Source organism: Chenopodium quinoa, unplaced genomic scaffold (assembly GCF_001683475.1).
Source record: "Chenopodium quinoa cultivar QQ74 unplaced genomic scaffold, ASM168347v1, whole genome shotgun sequence".
In the NCBI taxonomy this organism is placed as follows: domain Eukaryota; kingdom Viridiplantae; phylum Streptophyta; class Magnoliopsida; order Caryophyllales; family Amaranthaceae; genus Chenopodium; species Chenopodium quinoa.
The window spans coordinates 1,515,452-1,529,531 of NW_018744041.1; the positions used below are offsets into that span (position 1 = coordinate 1,515,452).

General features: G+C 30.1%; 1 protein-coding gene across 1 annotated transcript; it reads right to left on the bottom strand.

Annotated features, from left to right (window-relative positions):
- Window positions 1-1,120: 1,120 nt before the first annotated feature.
- Window positions 1,121-13,868, bottom strand: LOC110690476. Its single transcript, XM_021867321.1, has 4 exons — window positions 11,958-13,868; window positions 11,801-11,851; window positions 11,635-11,707; window positions 1,121-1,768 (listed from the first exon to the last, which is right to left on the bottom strand). Exons 1-4 carry the CDS (start codon window positions 13,058-13,060, stop codon window positions 1,568-1,570), a joined length of 1,428 nt encoding a protein of 475 aa, XP_021723013.1. The 5' UTR covers window positions 13,061-13,868; the 3' UTR covers window positions 1,121-1,567.
- Window positions 13,869-14,080: the final 212 nt, after the last annotated feature.

A 14,080-nucleotide genomic window follows, 5' to 3' on the forward strand; every position in this document is an offset into this window, starting at 1 on the left:
CTACTTCCGTTTCATATTATTTGCAACTATTTTACATAAAATAGAGAGGAAAAATGTCTAATTGTTGCAAATAATATGAAACGTCGGTAGTATCTAATTTAATTATTCTTTCACACGAATTCACATGAATATTACATTGATCTCCCTCCTGAAAATTGACTTTTGTTTCTGGTAAAATCAGTTGACTTGTTTTGTGGCGTAAAAGGTCAACTTTGACAACTGCAAAATTTACAAATATACGTATTAAAAGAGCATAGTTGTCTTGAATTGGTTTTGTGGTATTGACTCAACAAATTATATACTCTATTTATTAAAAATAATGAACAAAGAGGATAAGTCAAATGCCATGCAATGTACTAAATTTTAGTTTGATGCAGTAATTAGAGATACGATGGTCGATGAAATCTACCTGGAAAGTGACATAGCACAGCGTTGAAGATTAGTACTCCGTAGTAATATTTTTATGAGAATGAAGCCAAGTTCATGCACTTAACTTCTAAACCTCCCCTTAATTGCTTAATTAGTCAATTAATATGATACTACGTATTTGATTATATAGAGATTTCATATCTTTAATGATGCTGAAAGTTTAAGCTAAATAATGCTTGTATAACTCGGCGCTCCGGCCTTTCTCTTGTATGGCTTCAATGCATGTTAACCACTACATGTAAAAATTAAATAATATAAAATAATACAGCAAATAATTTTAATAAAAAAAATTATACGATCTAAATCCATAATTTTGTTTTTATTTTTTATTTTTAACAATGTTGTTTTTAGACGGGTTTAGATTGCACCGCTAACAGAAAGAGTTCTCTACACATCTTCAAAAAGTTTCCATCTAAAAATTATGTGACAATCAGACGAGTAGCCCTAAGCCTTAACTTAACATTGAGAGTTTAAATGTTTGATGAGCAAAGCTTAATTAGCTTTAATTGTTAGTTTGAGTGGCTCAAGCGAGCCATGCTTAAACAAATTATTTCAACTTAAAACTAAACTCCACTTAGTTCATTCGTTTACCAACCCTATTTTTGCAAGAATGATGCGTCCCATACATCTATCTTTACACAAATCAAGCACTAATTACATATACAATCATATAGATAAGCACGTACATACATACAAGATAATCTTATGAAAAAGGGAAAGTAGCTAGTATAAGAAGAGAATAAATAAAATGTCCTATTATCGGACAATAAAATTTGTTTTATACAATTACAAGGTACCCCAAATGCCGAAAACACATACCTTACATAATGGGGTATTTAATTTGGTAGCTAATTAATTCATCCTACAACCTAAGCAAAGAAGGAAAATTACAATTGGAACTGTTAGGGAAAACTTCCTTTTTTTTTCTTTTCTTTTTTCCTTCTAATTTAAGGGTATTAATTTAATTGATCAACAACAATATTGATACAAGATGATGTTGTGGGGTTGGTTAATGAATAAGGAGAGATTAAAAAAAATAAGAATCTCCATAATTTATCGATTAATCGATCGATCTCGTAGTAGTAATTTAGTAACCTAGCATTATAATTGAGCATAATTAATTAATGTATTTAATTAATTAATTAGGTAGAGGTAGCGAGGTACTAGAAGAAGAAGTGCTTCTACCATAATTCAAAACCATGAGATGATCAGTTGTTGAGGAGTCAGGAAGTAATGTCACAGTCGTCACAGCCGCGTCACTTGAACTCCAAATATTGTCTCTTACATGCTGCAACGTCAAGTATGGTACTAGTTGTTGCCCTTTACACCTTATCTCTACCTGCATATAAACATTCCCATGCATAATTTATTATTTATTATATAATATATAATAAAATATCATATATTATAATAATCTTAAGTCTTAACAATAATGTTTATTCCTTTTGTCCTAAAATTAATTAATATAGATATAAGTAACAGATGGTACGTGCTTTTCATTCATATTCCTTGCTTATGACAGATAGAATGATAGATATTGAAAGTTATAAGATTAAGAAAAGTGGTTATTATTAAAAATATTGAATTATAGTTTATACATTATCAATTTCATAATCTCCATGAAATCCGCTTTAAAGTGACAGTTTTAAGAATTAAGATGAGTAGTAGTGTTTAGTTGTGAATTAGCACTAATTTGTCAACTTTAAACAAATTAAGTCTTACTCATAAGAGCCTATGGATTGAATTAATTAACAAGTTCAGGGAAAGTCATACTATTATATCTATATGGTGTGTATATAATTTATTGCCTTATTAAGTGTCAATTCTATAGAGAATATGAGCATCTTGTACTAAATCAAATTTCCATTATTCAATAAGATGATTATTCTTTGGACCAAAAACAAATATCAATCAAAATATACTTGCATTATTCTTCTAGATTTAAGAAACAAGAAAGAAGAGTCTATTTTTCCCGACGGAAAAAACAAGAAAATTTGAGATTATTGGAAAAAGGAAAGAAAAGAAAAGATAGAACTAGAGAAAATCCTAACACGAGGTGATGACCATGTAAGATTTGTTGTTTAGAGTGAGAGATGGTTTAAGTGGTTAAGACTTTCTTCCTGATTTCAAAAGATTCTAAAACCGATTCTATAATTTGTCCTTATTGCTCTCTAAACACCAAAAAATAAAATGGTTGCCACTTCAACGCCTCTAGCAATTGGTCACATAGAGTAAAACTATAGTTGACTACCCTTTTTGATAATCAGTCTAAGGACACAAGTAGTCCTTAATGATGGATTATTATTAATCATGGTCATAAACTTATGACTTTGACCATTAAGCTCTATTACCCCATACTATTATAAAATAATAATCAACCCAAAGTATTTCTCAGTTTCACAACGAATTCAAAAGTCATATATTCACACACCACAACTTTGAGTGTGTTGGCCTACAATTCTGGAAGGAGCTAATATTCAAGATTGACTACGGAGTAGTTTCCCCTTATGAGCCAACATTATTAGAATTACTTTGCTACTTAGGGCCTATTCTCATACGTTTATTTTCAGTTCACTTCAATTCAATTCAGTTTAGCTTTTAATTTCCTTCTCTTATATAATATTCAGTTCAGTTCAATTCAGCTCAGCTCAGTTCAGCTGAGTTCAGCCTATGAGAACAGACCCTTAGTTTAAGAGAAAGGGAGTAGCTTAATTTGTTCGGACCATAGTAGTTCAACTTTCTATTTTACATATTAGAAGAGTCTTATTGAGCATATATTGGAAGAGTCTTATTAAGCATATATATAGGTTGGTGTTTGGTAAGAAGTTTATTGGGGCATGCAGAACCGCCCAATTAGTTTATTTGACCAATATAATAGCTGTTTGACTACTATAGAAAGCTAAATAATTGGAGCATTTGGTGGCGAGGTGATTCCAAGAGTTTATTCCACCAAATATACTCATTTTCAATAAGTTTGAAGGAGCTTTTCATTAGCTTATTCAAGTATTTTAAGGTGCAATAATAGTTATATCTTAATTAATTTAACACAAAATCCTACCACAATAAATATGTCTATATCTCAAAAAAAAATGTAAGAAATTGACCAGTTAAAATCAGCTAATACAATCAATTTCAGCTTTTCACCAAACATGGTCATATATTTCACGAGTTTGTGGATCATATAACACCGCCTCGATGTTAAAAGTGTCTAATGGTAAAAGTAACAAAATTTAGATCAAACAACGCTCCGCAACCTTAATTATCAGACACGAAGTAGTAATTAAATTGTTTGATTCCTATAATAAGAACAATTACTTTGAAACAAGAAAAACCCAAAATTAGGAGGCAAGTACCACCTCAACTACTACTGATAGTGAACACCACCATTTTTACAAATAAAGCCAAACACACTACTTGTGCTCTTTATTTGACGTTAACAATACTATAAACATGATCAATTTTTTTTTGTTTTTTGTTTTTTTTTTTAAAAAAAAAAGAAAAACACACAATTACTGCATAGTAATGAGATCACCATTGTGACAAGCTTACGTCATTCATGCTAAAATATTCTAGCTAAAAATACTTTTTTTTTGTCGACGTCAAAATCATCATAAAAAAGAAGTGATCTCCTAAAGTTATAATAGTTGATGATCCTCCAAAAAAAAAAGTCTAAATTTCTCCCGACAAAACGAGGCAAAGCACTACGGTCAGCGGTCAGCCGCTTAATTAAAAGATACGATTGAATAATTAGGGTAATCACTAATAATATTATCACAAAACTATAGACTAAAATTAGTGGAGTATTAATCTGCCCGCCATCCCACGATCAAAAGTTTGCCCGAGTTTAAATCATTACATGTCCCACCCATACTTTGCTCGTAAGCCAAAATCATCATCTCTTATGACTTTTCATTTTTATAACTCACACATACATTATGTGCATATATACACTATTGCTTTCTCTATCCCTTTACACATACTCGTAAAAAAAGACAGGCGTACAATGTATGTAGTAGGGCGGATATAAAGTTTCTCTAAAATAATTTAATGATACTATGTGTATCGAATTGTTTTACTGATAAAGTTATCCTCTTTCACTCTTTCAGTGTATCATTTTAAACATAAATTTCTTTACTATTTTTTGTTCCTTAAAAAATCACTCCTTGATACACAAAGATAATAAACAATAGGTTAAAGTTCACTCAAAACTAATTTAAAATTAATTTCCTAGTCTAAAACGTCATACTCATAATTTAATAGGACTTCTTTTTTCACTGTCTCAAGAGATTTTATTTTTATTTAATTTCTTTTATCAAATAAGGAGGACTTTGTATTATTTCCTACTGTAGATTTTTCCATTTATATATAATAAAATGATAAATTAACAATAATAGACAAAGACAAATTTATCCAAATACTATATGATACTCGTACTATATTATTGAAGTTTTCTCCCAAAAAAAGTCTAATTTTAAGAATTGAAATTCTGAATGGAGTATGTATAAAAGTAGATAATAGGATCCACAAAGCACGGCGAGGAATCGGCAAAAGATTTTGTAACACTTTTTCTTGTAAATTTCTTCAACCTTTTCTAACGTCTAAAAATACATACATAATAAAACCTAACTTTCATGGTATACACTATTCATCTTTCATTGTCATACAATTTTTTTAATGGAAAAATTCCATGCACGTCGTATTCACGTTGTAGTTATCATTCATGAGAAACCCTAGAACTTTGCCAAGGGTCAATCTAATTCCACATATTATACCAACTTGTCTTTTCATCCTTTATCTCACTTAATTTCTCCCATCTACCTTACATTTTTTTATCTTTTCTATACAATTAAGCAACGTCATCAATGTACATTTAATAGGTCATCTTACGTAAACCAACTTATTTCCATGCTCGTTAACAACTTAACAATGTACTACTTCGTAGAACTAACTACCCCTTAAATAAGATTGTTAATTTTATGTAATGCTTACTTAAGTAGATAAGGGATGAAGCTCTTGCTTTTTTTTTTTTTTTTTTTTTTTGATCTTCCTCTTTTTCTTTTATGATTGTTTCGTATTGGCTTTTACGCTTGTACTCCATACTATTTATATACCAATGTATGTAACTACTTGAAATAATTTTGAAATAATTTTATGAATATAAATTTTTATACTTGTATATATCAATTAATGTCATTATATATTTCCAAAAACTTAAAGTTTTTTATTTGATTAGATATTAGTGTTTCAAAAATATTATTGTCAATGTTACCAGATGTTATTAAGAGTGTAAAAGTCAAAAACTATAATAATAAAGTGACAAAGAAAATACTTAGTATATCATAAGAGTCAATCCATCTTTCCAACAAATTAAACTAATGAAGCCCTAATACTTTATATATCATTTAGATTGAATATTCAACATCTAATAAATTACTTATCAACCTAAATTAAAATAATTGATGATCTACTTAAAAGATAAAACATCAAAGAGCATTATGCATTCTTTCTTTTTTTCTTTTTTTTTTCCCTTCTTTTTCCTTCCCTTTGGTTCAAGAAGGTGTGTGTTGGTTACATTGATAGAAACAATTCATTTAGATTTAGAATTCCACTAACAATCGAACTCTATAAAAAGAAAAAATAAAACAAATATTTTGACCTTATTTGACAATTAGCTTCACCCTATTATTTATACTACGATTTTTTTTTCTTTTATTAAACGGGAATAAATCAAGTAAACCACAACACCAAATACCTCATAATCAAAATTTATTTAGTGAAACCTTATAACTCCTCATTATCTAACCATCTAAGGCAAAATTTGTGGGACGGAAGAGCTAGAATAAGAGATCCTAGAGATGATATATGGAGGGGCCAACCATAGATAAAACAATCTAAGGCATCTAGTAATGTACGGACTAAGTGCGTATGCTACAGAGAAATTAAAGAAATAATTGGATGAATGAATTATGATTGATGAGTGTAAATAATCGAAAGCATGACGAAGAAGATCTTGCTACATACATAAACTTTACAATAGAAAGGCATGCAAATGGGCTGCTTCACGTAAAAGCCTCCACGTGTACTTTTTTTTTTTTAAGGTGCCTATGCATTTCCATACTACTCGTAAATAATTAAATAATATTAATGGTGTTGATGATTTTTTATGATGGATGTAATAGTTCCACAACTATTACTAATTATTATAAATATCATCAACTAAATCCCTTTTTTTTTTTCTTTTTTCTCCTAATGTCTTCATTTCTTGTTTAATTTTGAGTGTCAACGAACTAATCCCAAAACATTAGATAATGCCATAAATATATGATTGATTCTTCTATAAATGCACTTTTATTCACACATCTCATTAAAAAAAAAAAAGTCAATGCACCCATAAAAAGAAATATATTATATTATAATATAGTAAGCTACTACTATGTAATTAAGTAGGAAAAGTGATATAATTAGGGTTAAGGCTAGATATATCAAACATGCTCACTTTTCTTATAATTATAATATTATCTTTATATTTTTTTTTTTGCTTTCCCGTGGCATCCTACCATTATTGTTTACAAGACTCTTTTTCATGTTTTGATGATGATATATCTCAGTGCTTCTCGATCAAATTATTATTATTTTTTATTCATATAGTAATTTATAAGGGGGTAATCATCATGATGATTGATATGATATATGCATATAAGTACAACACGTTTGCGTGCGGAATATGAACAAAAATCATCATGCCATTCTAGAAATTATGCACCATAATTTCATTTTTCTTTATTATATATAATGAGCTACTATTTTATTTTATTTCATTGTTTTACTTTTGGGAAAAAAAAAAAAAAAGCAAGGTACTTATTTCAAAAGATAAATTTCTAGGTATCAATATGCATGAATTAGGTTGGGATGAGTGGGTATATGATTAGAGACCGTGAATTGCGGTAAAATCAAGTAAGAGTATTTTTCAATTTGTAAAAAATAAAAAATAAAAAAATTAAAAGAGAATATAATGATTGGTACTATAAGTTGCATGCCATATCAGATTTTGGGAATTGGGTGACTAGAGAGTTTTGGCCGTGAAATTATATCTTGTGTTGATACACAATCTTTCTATTTTCTTTTACGCAAAAAATGAATTTACTTGAGTTGCAAGAACTCATTGTGAAATTACTATAAGCAGACTCTGGGATTTTGATTGATATTTTGAAATTCGACCTTAAGTGATATAATGACGACTAGTATTGCACCTTATTTACAATACAACACTCTTGGTTACTACTCCAAATCTCCAAAACCTAAAAATAAAAGAGATAGTTTTACTTACGCTATATTATTCATGGCTAAGAGTCTATCAACTATCAAGGTCGGCTTTTGCCTTGTCAACGGTACATCATACAGTTGTATAGTTAGGGCGAGGACACCCAACGTCCCAACATATCCTTAGAGGCTATCTAAAGGGTATGTATGTACAAGAGTATGACAAGAGAAGTAATGTTTGGCTAATTGGCTTGCATGTCCAGTTGGTAGACTAGCTTAAGGATTAACAAATGATTTTCTATATAAAAAATAAAAACCTTACTATAATTTGGTGATATTATGATTTTCTATATTACTGGCAATTAAGCTAGTTCAATATAATAAGAATACCTATACTATAATTTGGTGATATTATGATTAGAAGAAAGAATATTGATATTGTCACACATTCTATTAGATTAGAAAATTTGAAGTTACATGATTAATTTTACGTGGGATGAGTTGATCACATCCTTGATGAAGACGACAAGACAACCAAACGATCACAACTTATATATAATTAAGTGAGCTTAAACAAGATAGATTTCAGATTCTTGATTGGTACGTAAGAATATTTTTCTGATCATAAATGTAAATGAATGATTGCTACAATATTATCCTTTGGATTATAATTTCACGTAAGACGACGTATATAATTAAGGGTTGACTTGATGATTATAAAAATATTAGGTAGCTAGCAAGGGGAGAAGAATAAAAAGGAATGTTTGGAGTATTTTCATGCATTCCTCTTCTTAAGCTAAGTCAAGACAACGAAACACTTTAATTATTATTTATATATAATTATAGTTGTTTGGTAAGGAATAAATATTATATGGAGTATTATATATATATAACATAATTTTAATTATAACGAAGGTTTTCGTAATAATCTTGTTTGTATGAAAGTATCAAAACATGACATAATCAAACGCAAGAATCTATAAGATTATGCATCTATTCATATATTAAACGTTGAAGAACTTCTGCCGTCGTTGTAGTAGTTTGTTGCCTTGTTTATTTTAATTGTCGTATAAATTATAATGTAATTGTTTCACCACTAATCTTCTTTTAATCCTAGAAATAGGTTTGATCTGCAAGGGAAAAATGAGTACATGAAGACCAATTGTGTTATTTTAATTCTTTGACTTTTGTACGGGTTTGTAGTTGTTTCTCTACTTGATCAATTGATTGCTTGATAATCTATCTTTTCGTTTTTTTGACGTGCTAGAAAGACACAATACATTGATAAATCAACTAATTACTACGGAGTATAGATATGTTTATTATAATATTTTCTTTATACGAAGAATATATTTTTTTTTTATATGAAATTCTATAAGTATATATTACGTAGTACTTTTTCTTTTCTTTTTTTTTTTTTTTTTTTTTTTTTTTAAGATGAAGTATTTCCTACTATAGATACTACTTATTTGCACCATTGTAATATCGTTGGTATGTTAATATAATGTTTATTTTTTGGAGAATTAAAAGAAATAATTCTAATCTAGGCTTACTAGAGTTTGTTACTACATGCACATATATAAATAATACTTGCCGGCTAGCTTGAACAAGTCAATCCTATGTTAGTTGCATGTAAATTAATTAACACAGCAAATATAGTTTCAGACATGGAAGGTATAGCCGAATAGATGGTGTGCGAGGATATGATCTCTAATCATCTCATTATGATTAAAGTAGTAAGTATATATAGTAATTACTAATAACTAATTGCTAATTAAAATTAGAAGTTTGGTATTATTCTCTATTAATCATTACTAGGATGGTAGGAAATTTTAAGAATATTGCATGAATATGAACATACGTAGTAGTAGAATTAGATAATGTTCCTTGGACAATGTATTATGTGATGCACCTTATTATTAGTATCGCATGATAATTGATTATTACTATTATTGTACCTTAAATTTATACATAATAATGAATGTTTTATTCCAAAAAAAAAAAAAAAAAAAAAAAAAAAAAAATTAGCATGAATTCTCCTAGCTACTCCATCCGTCCCTAAATTACATTCCTGTTTTCCTCTATTATGTGAGGAATAAATGATAGAAATAGGAATGTAATTTAGGAACAGAAGGAGTAGAAGATATGACTAAAGAAGAATGGTTAGGATATAAGTTTAATTAGTGTTTCCATTAGTTAATTTGAAAAAAAAAAATTGTGTTATATATGTCTTCTGAAAGGAGTGATTATTTTTACGTTTTACTTTTGGGAATGAGACTTGTTTTTGTTCTTGTGTTTTAATGGTTTTAACATTAGTATGGGTTTTTATAGATACTTCGTATTTAGTTTCAAGGCTTTATTAAGTAAGTAGAAAATACAAGTATTGGGGTAGGAAAACATGTATGTAGGATTACATATCTCAGATCTCAACTGTTAAGCTCTAGCTTTCAAATCCTACGCTATGTGATGAGATTCGTTATACTACCTCCGGTCCAAATTTCTCCCAACTTTGGAATATTTTATATCTCACAAATAATACCCTAAAGTTGCAAGTAACTTGGAGCAGAGGTAGTATAAAAGAGACTGAAACGTGGTGAGTAGACTAACTTGAGCTAGAATTTTAATACATCAAAATATAGATTATGTTATTGTCTTTTTTATAATTTGTATAATACTTGTAACTTATTATAAGATTGTACAATTATATTTGAAATAAATAGCTCAATTAGCATTGTCTTTTAATTAATTTCCTAAAATCATGGCATATGAACACACATTGATGGAGTTTATTTTTTAATTAGGATTTACTCACTTTCACTATTCGTGTTTGCAATTTTTTATTTTCAGTTCTTTTGCCTAAGCTTGTCAATAATGACTGAATTTCTTCTCACTATGTTTTCCACTTTCCAATTTTTTTTTTAGCTTCTTCACTTTACATGTTGATTATGTGCATTGAAAACAATAAAAAATCCTCACCAACTCCTCTCATTTTAATTTTGGTGAATTGTTATTTTGGAAAATTTTGTAAAATAAATTGATAAGAACTTAATCGAGATGTTGCTTTCTAGTGAAATAAATGAGTGTAAGGTGAAGGGCATAGACATATATATATAGTAATATCCCCTTGAAGAAGGCATATATATATATTTGAGAAAATTACTTTAAACATATATGTGAATCAAATAATAATTTTATTTGTTTTGAGGTAGGAAGCAAATTAAGATGGTGATAGGTAGTTCTCTAACCTATATATCTCCATTTTCTACTCTTAATTACAACGAGTGCTTAATTAATCAACATAAATGACTAAATACACTAACACATTAATTAATTAATTACTGCCCAAAGCATGCATGAAAGCTTAGAAGCAATACAAACTCGAGGAGCGCATTTCCTAGATTAGATACACAGTAATTGATACGTAGCTTAACTTAGCCCCCCCTAATAAAACAAAAAGGAGATTGCAACCTAGAAATCTACTCACCACCTAAACTAAAGTTGTGGCACTATCGGACTCCTTAATTCTCTATCATGTATCATAACTCAATGAATATCAGCTATCTTAATCTACTTAAGTATAAGGAGCTAATAATAACCAACATTTATTTAAGATCAAATTTTATCTACTGATACGTCTTTATTCTTTGTGGTTTTCTCTACGCCTAAAAAAACAATACACTTCGATTTATATATCCCGTGGAACTAATTAATTAGTTCTTGATTTTCCCTATATCACTTATCATTCCTTATGTAGTAGTGTTTGATCGATGTTTCTAACACCATTTGCATTGACAACACCCAAAAAGCCCCAAAGATGATTTAGTACTAATTGACTAATGATGAACTAAGTGATCAAAGTATGTGAACGAACTAGGTTTTGATTAAATCATTATCATTGTAATAGTACGTAGAAGAAATTAAACATATATGATTTAATTGATTTACCTCTGATTCGCTATCCAATCCAAGCTTGTTAGCCACATACTTCATCACTAATCGAACAGTCATCCTCTCATCCCTAATCAAACAAACAATCAATTAACTTCAATTAAACCTTAATTAATCATCATTTGTTTTTACAACCAAGAGAAAAAGTTAAAAAGAAAATTACTTGATTCGGAGAAAACTCTTGGATACTTGAGGTAAAAACGGTTCTTTTGATCTGGGTACGAACCAAATTAAGCAACAAATTATACCCATTAGTTTATATTGTAGAATATTATTACAAATAAATAAAAATAAAAATCGAGGTAGGTAACAAAGCTTACTGATGGAGAGAAGCTTGAAGAGCAAACCAAATGCCAGTATGAGGTCTCCTAGGAGGAGGATGTAATACTCTGAATTCGGAATCTACGGCAACTACGGATGACCCGGAAGGTGTAAATGGGCGGGTTAAAAACGAACCTGAACCCGAACCCGCACCAATTTGTGCAGGTGGCATGGACGAAGATGAAGATGGAGATAGAGATGATGAACACCCTGCGGCTGCTGACAAAGCCGCTCTCTGATTAGCAAAACCCCAACCCGTCTGATGTTGTTGTTGATGATGAGATAGGAGCTGTTGAGGTTGTGGAATAGAGGCTATTAGAGGAATCATAGGATGATGTTGTTGATGAGAGATGTAAGTAGTTGGTGATCCAATAACACCTCCACTAGTAAACAAATTATTACTAGTTGTAATAAAATGATGATCACATGATTTTTGAGGGATTATTCTTTGCTCTAACCCCGGTATCATTAATGGTATTCCGCCACTGCTTCCACCTCCTCCTCCTAGGCTGAGCTCCAGCATCAACCCACCCGCGCTTCCTCCCATGTGTAACGACGATGACATCGCTGGATGTTGTTGTGGAAGCGGAGGAGTATCCACATGGGTCGTCCTACCTAGACCTAACTGCAGCCAGCTGCTGCTGCTGTCAACGATACCCCTTTGATGATGGTGTGGAGGTGGGGGAGGGGTAGGGGTATCGTCCCGCCCCTTCATGGAAGTAGAAGAGGCGGCGGCAGCGGCAGCAGCAGCAGCTGCCTGCTGATGATCACCATCATCGTTAACACTAGTACTGTTAGAAGTTCTAGAGTGGTCTTCCTCAGCCATACGAAAAATAATATTATGGTAGGAGTCGTAATTATTATTATTAGGATAACCAATCCCTACGTTATCAATATCTAGCTTGCTATTAGCAATAATGTCGGTATTACCAGTAACAGTATTAGTACGAGTGTTGCCGTCGATGACGCTATCATAACCAACATAGCCAGCAGGAGCACTGCAGCCATCGGCGAATCGAGTCATGACATCGGCACCAGCACCACAGCCACCATAAAAAACAAGATGTGGTTTGGATAGTTTAGGAGCAGGAACCATAGTCATATCTTATAACAACAAAATAATAATAATATTAATACTAATAACAATAACAATAATAATAATAATCCAACCACAGTACCAAAAGCTGTTTAAATTTCTTGAAAAATCACTAGTTGATGAAATTCTGCAACTTTTGTTGGTAGCTTGTTGTTTTTCCATCAGCACGCCGACTAATTCGAATTATACAACACAACAAACTAATATCGAATTAGTAAATGTACATGTACAGATTGTACACCATCTACTTGTACCCATTTATTTTGGATTCGTAATTAATAAAAAGGCTTTCTTTAGATTTATTAGATTGCTTCTCTTTCAATTTTAATTTCAAGAGAGAGAATATCTAATTTTAATAAAACAAGATAGGTGCTGAAAAATCTGGGTTAATTCTCTTACTTTGGAAGTTTGTGAGTTGTGATTTCGAGCTTTTTATGAGGACGTGAGATAGATCCATATTGGCGACCACTTCTATTTTTTTATTTTATAATATATTATAATAAATAAATAAAATTGTCACTTTTTTCTTTTTTTGGAGGGTTAAGGATTGTTTATAAATAAATTAAAAGAATATTTGGGGTAAGAAGAGTAATCAATCAGTGTAGGGGAAAAGAATAGTATGGAGTACTTTGATTTCTTTATTTGACTTTATAAAGACCAAGTATTTATTCGAAAAGAGGATGGATTTTTATTAGGGATGTCGTTCAAGAGGTCAATATATATACTCTAAAGTTCATTTCTTTTTAGGATATCTCTTAAAAGTCCCTTTTCTTCTTTTCATTCATATTTTTTTTAATCATATTTTATATTAAAATCATTAAATCCATATTTGATAAAAAAAAATATACAATTCAAGATGAACAAATAATTGTTGTTTTAAATATATTAGTATATTACAAAGAGTGTAAAATCAAAACGTTATAATTGTAATACAAAATTAGAAGAAATTTCGTTTAATTTTTGAGAAATAACATGGAAAAAGGTTTTCTCTCACCGCTTACTTCATAATACATTCCTTTCGTTTTG

Bases quoted from the DNA above. Each gene is read 5' to 3' on its own strand.
- LOC110690476 (XM_021867321.1), bottom strand. From the start codon at position 13,060: ATGACTATGGTTCCTGCTCCTAAACTATCCAAACCACATCTTGTTTTT. The intron at 11,708-11,800 runs GTAATTTTCTTT...TTGTTTGATTAG, and splicing joins AAGAGTTTTCTCCGAATCAA to GGATGAGAGGATGACTGTTC. The intron at 1,769-11,634 runs GTAAATCAATTA...GTTTATATGCAG, and splicing joins GATTGGATAGCGAATCAGAG to GTAGAGATAAGGTGTAAAGG.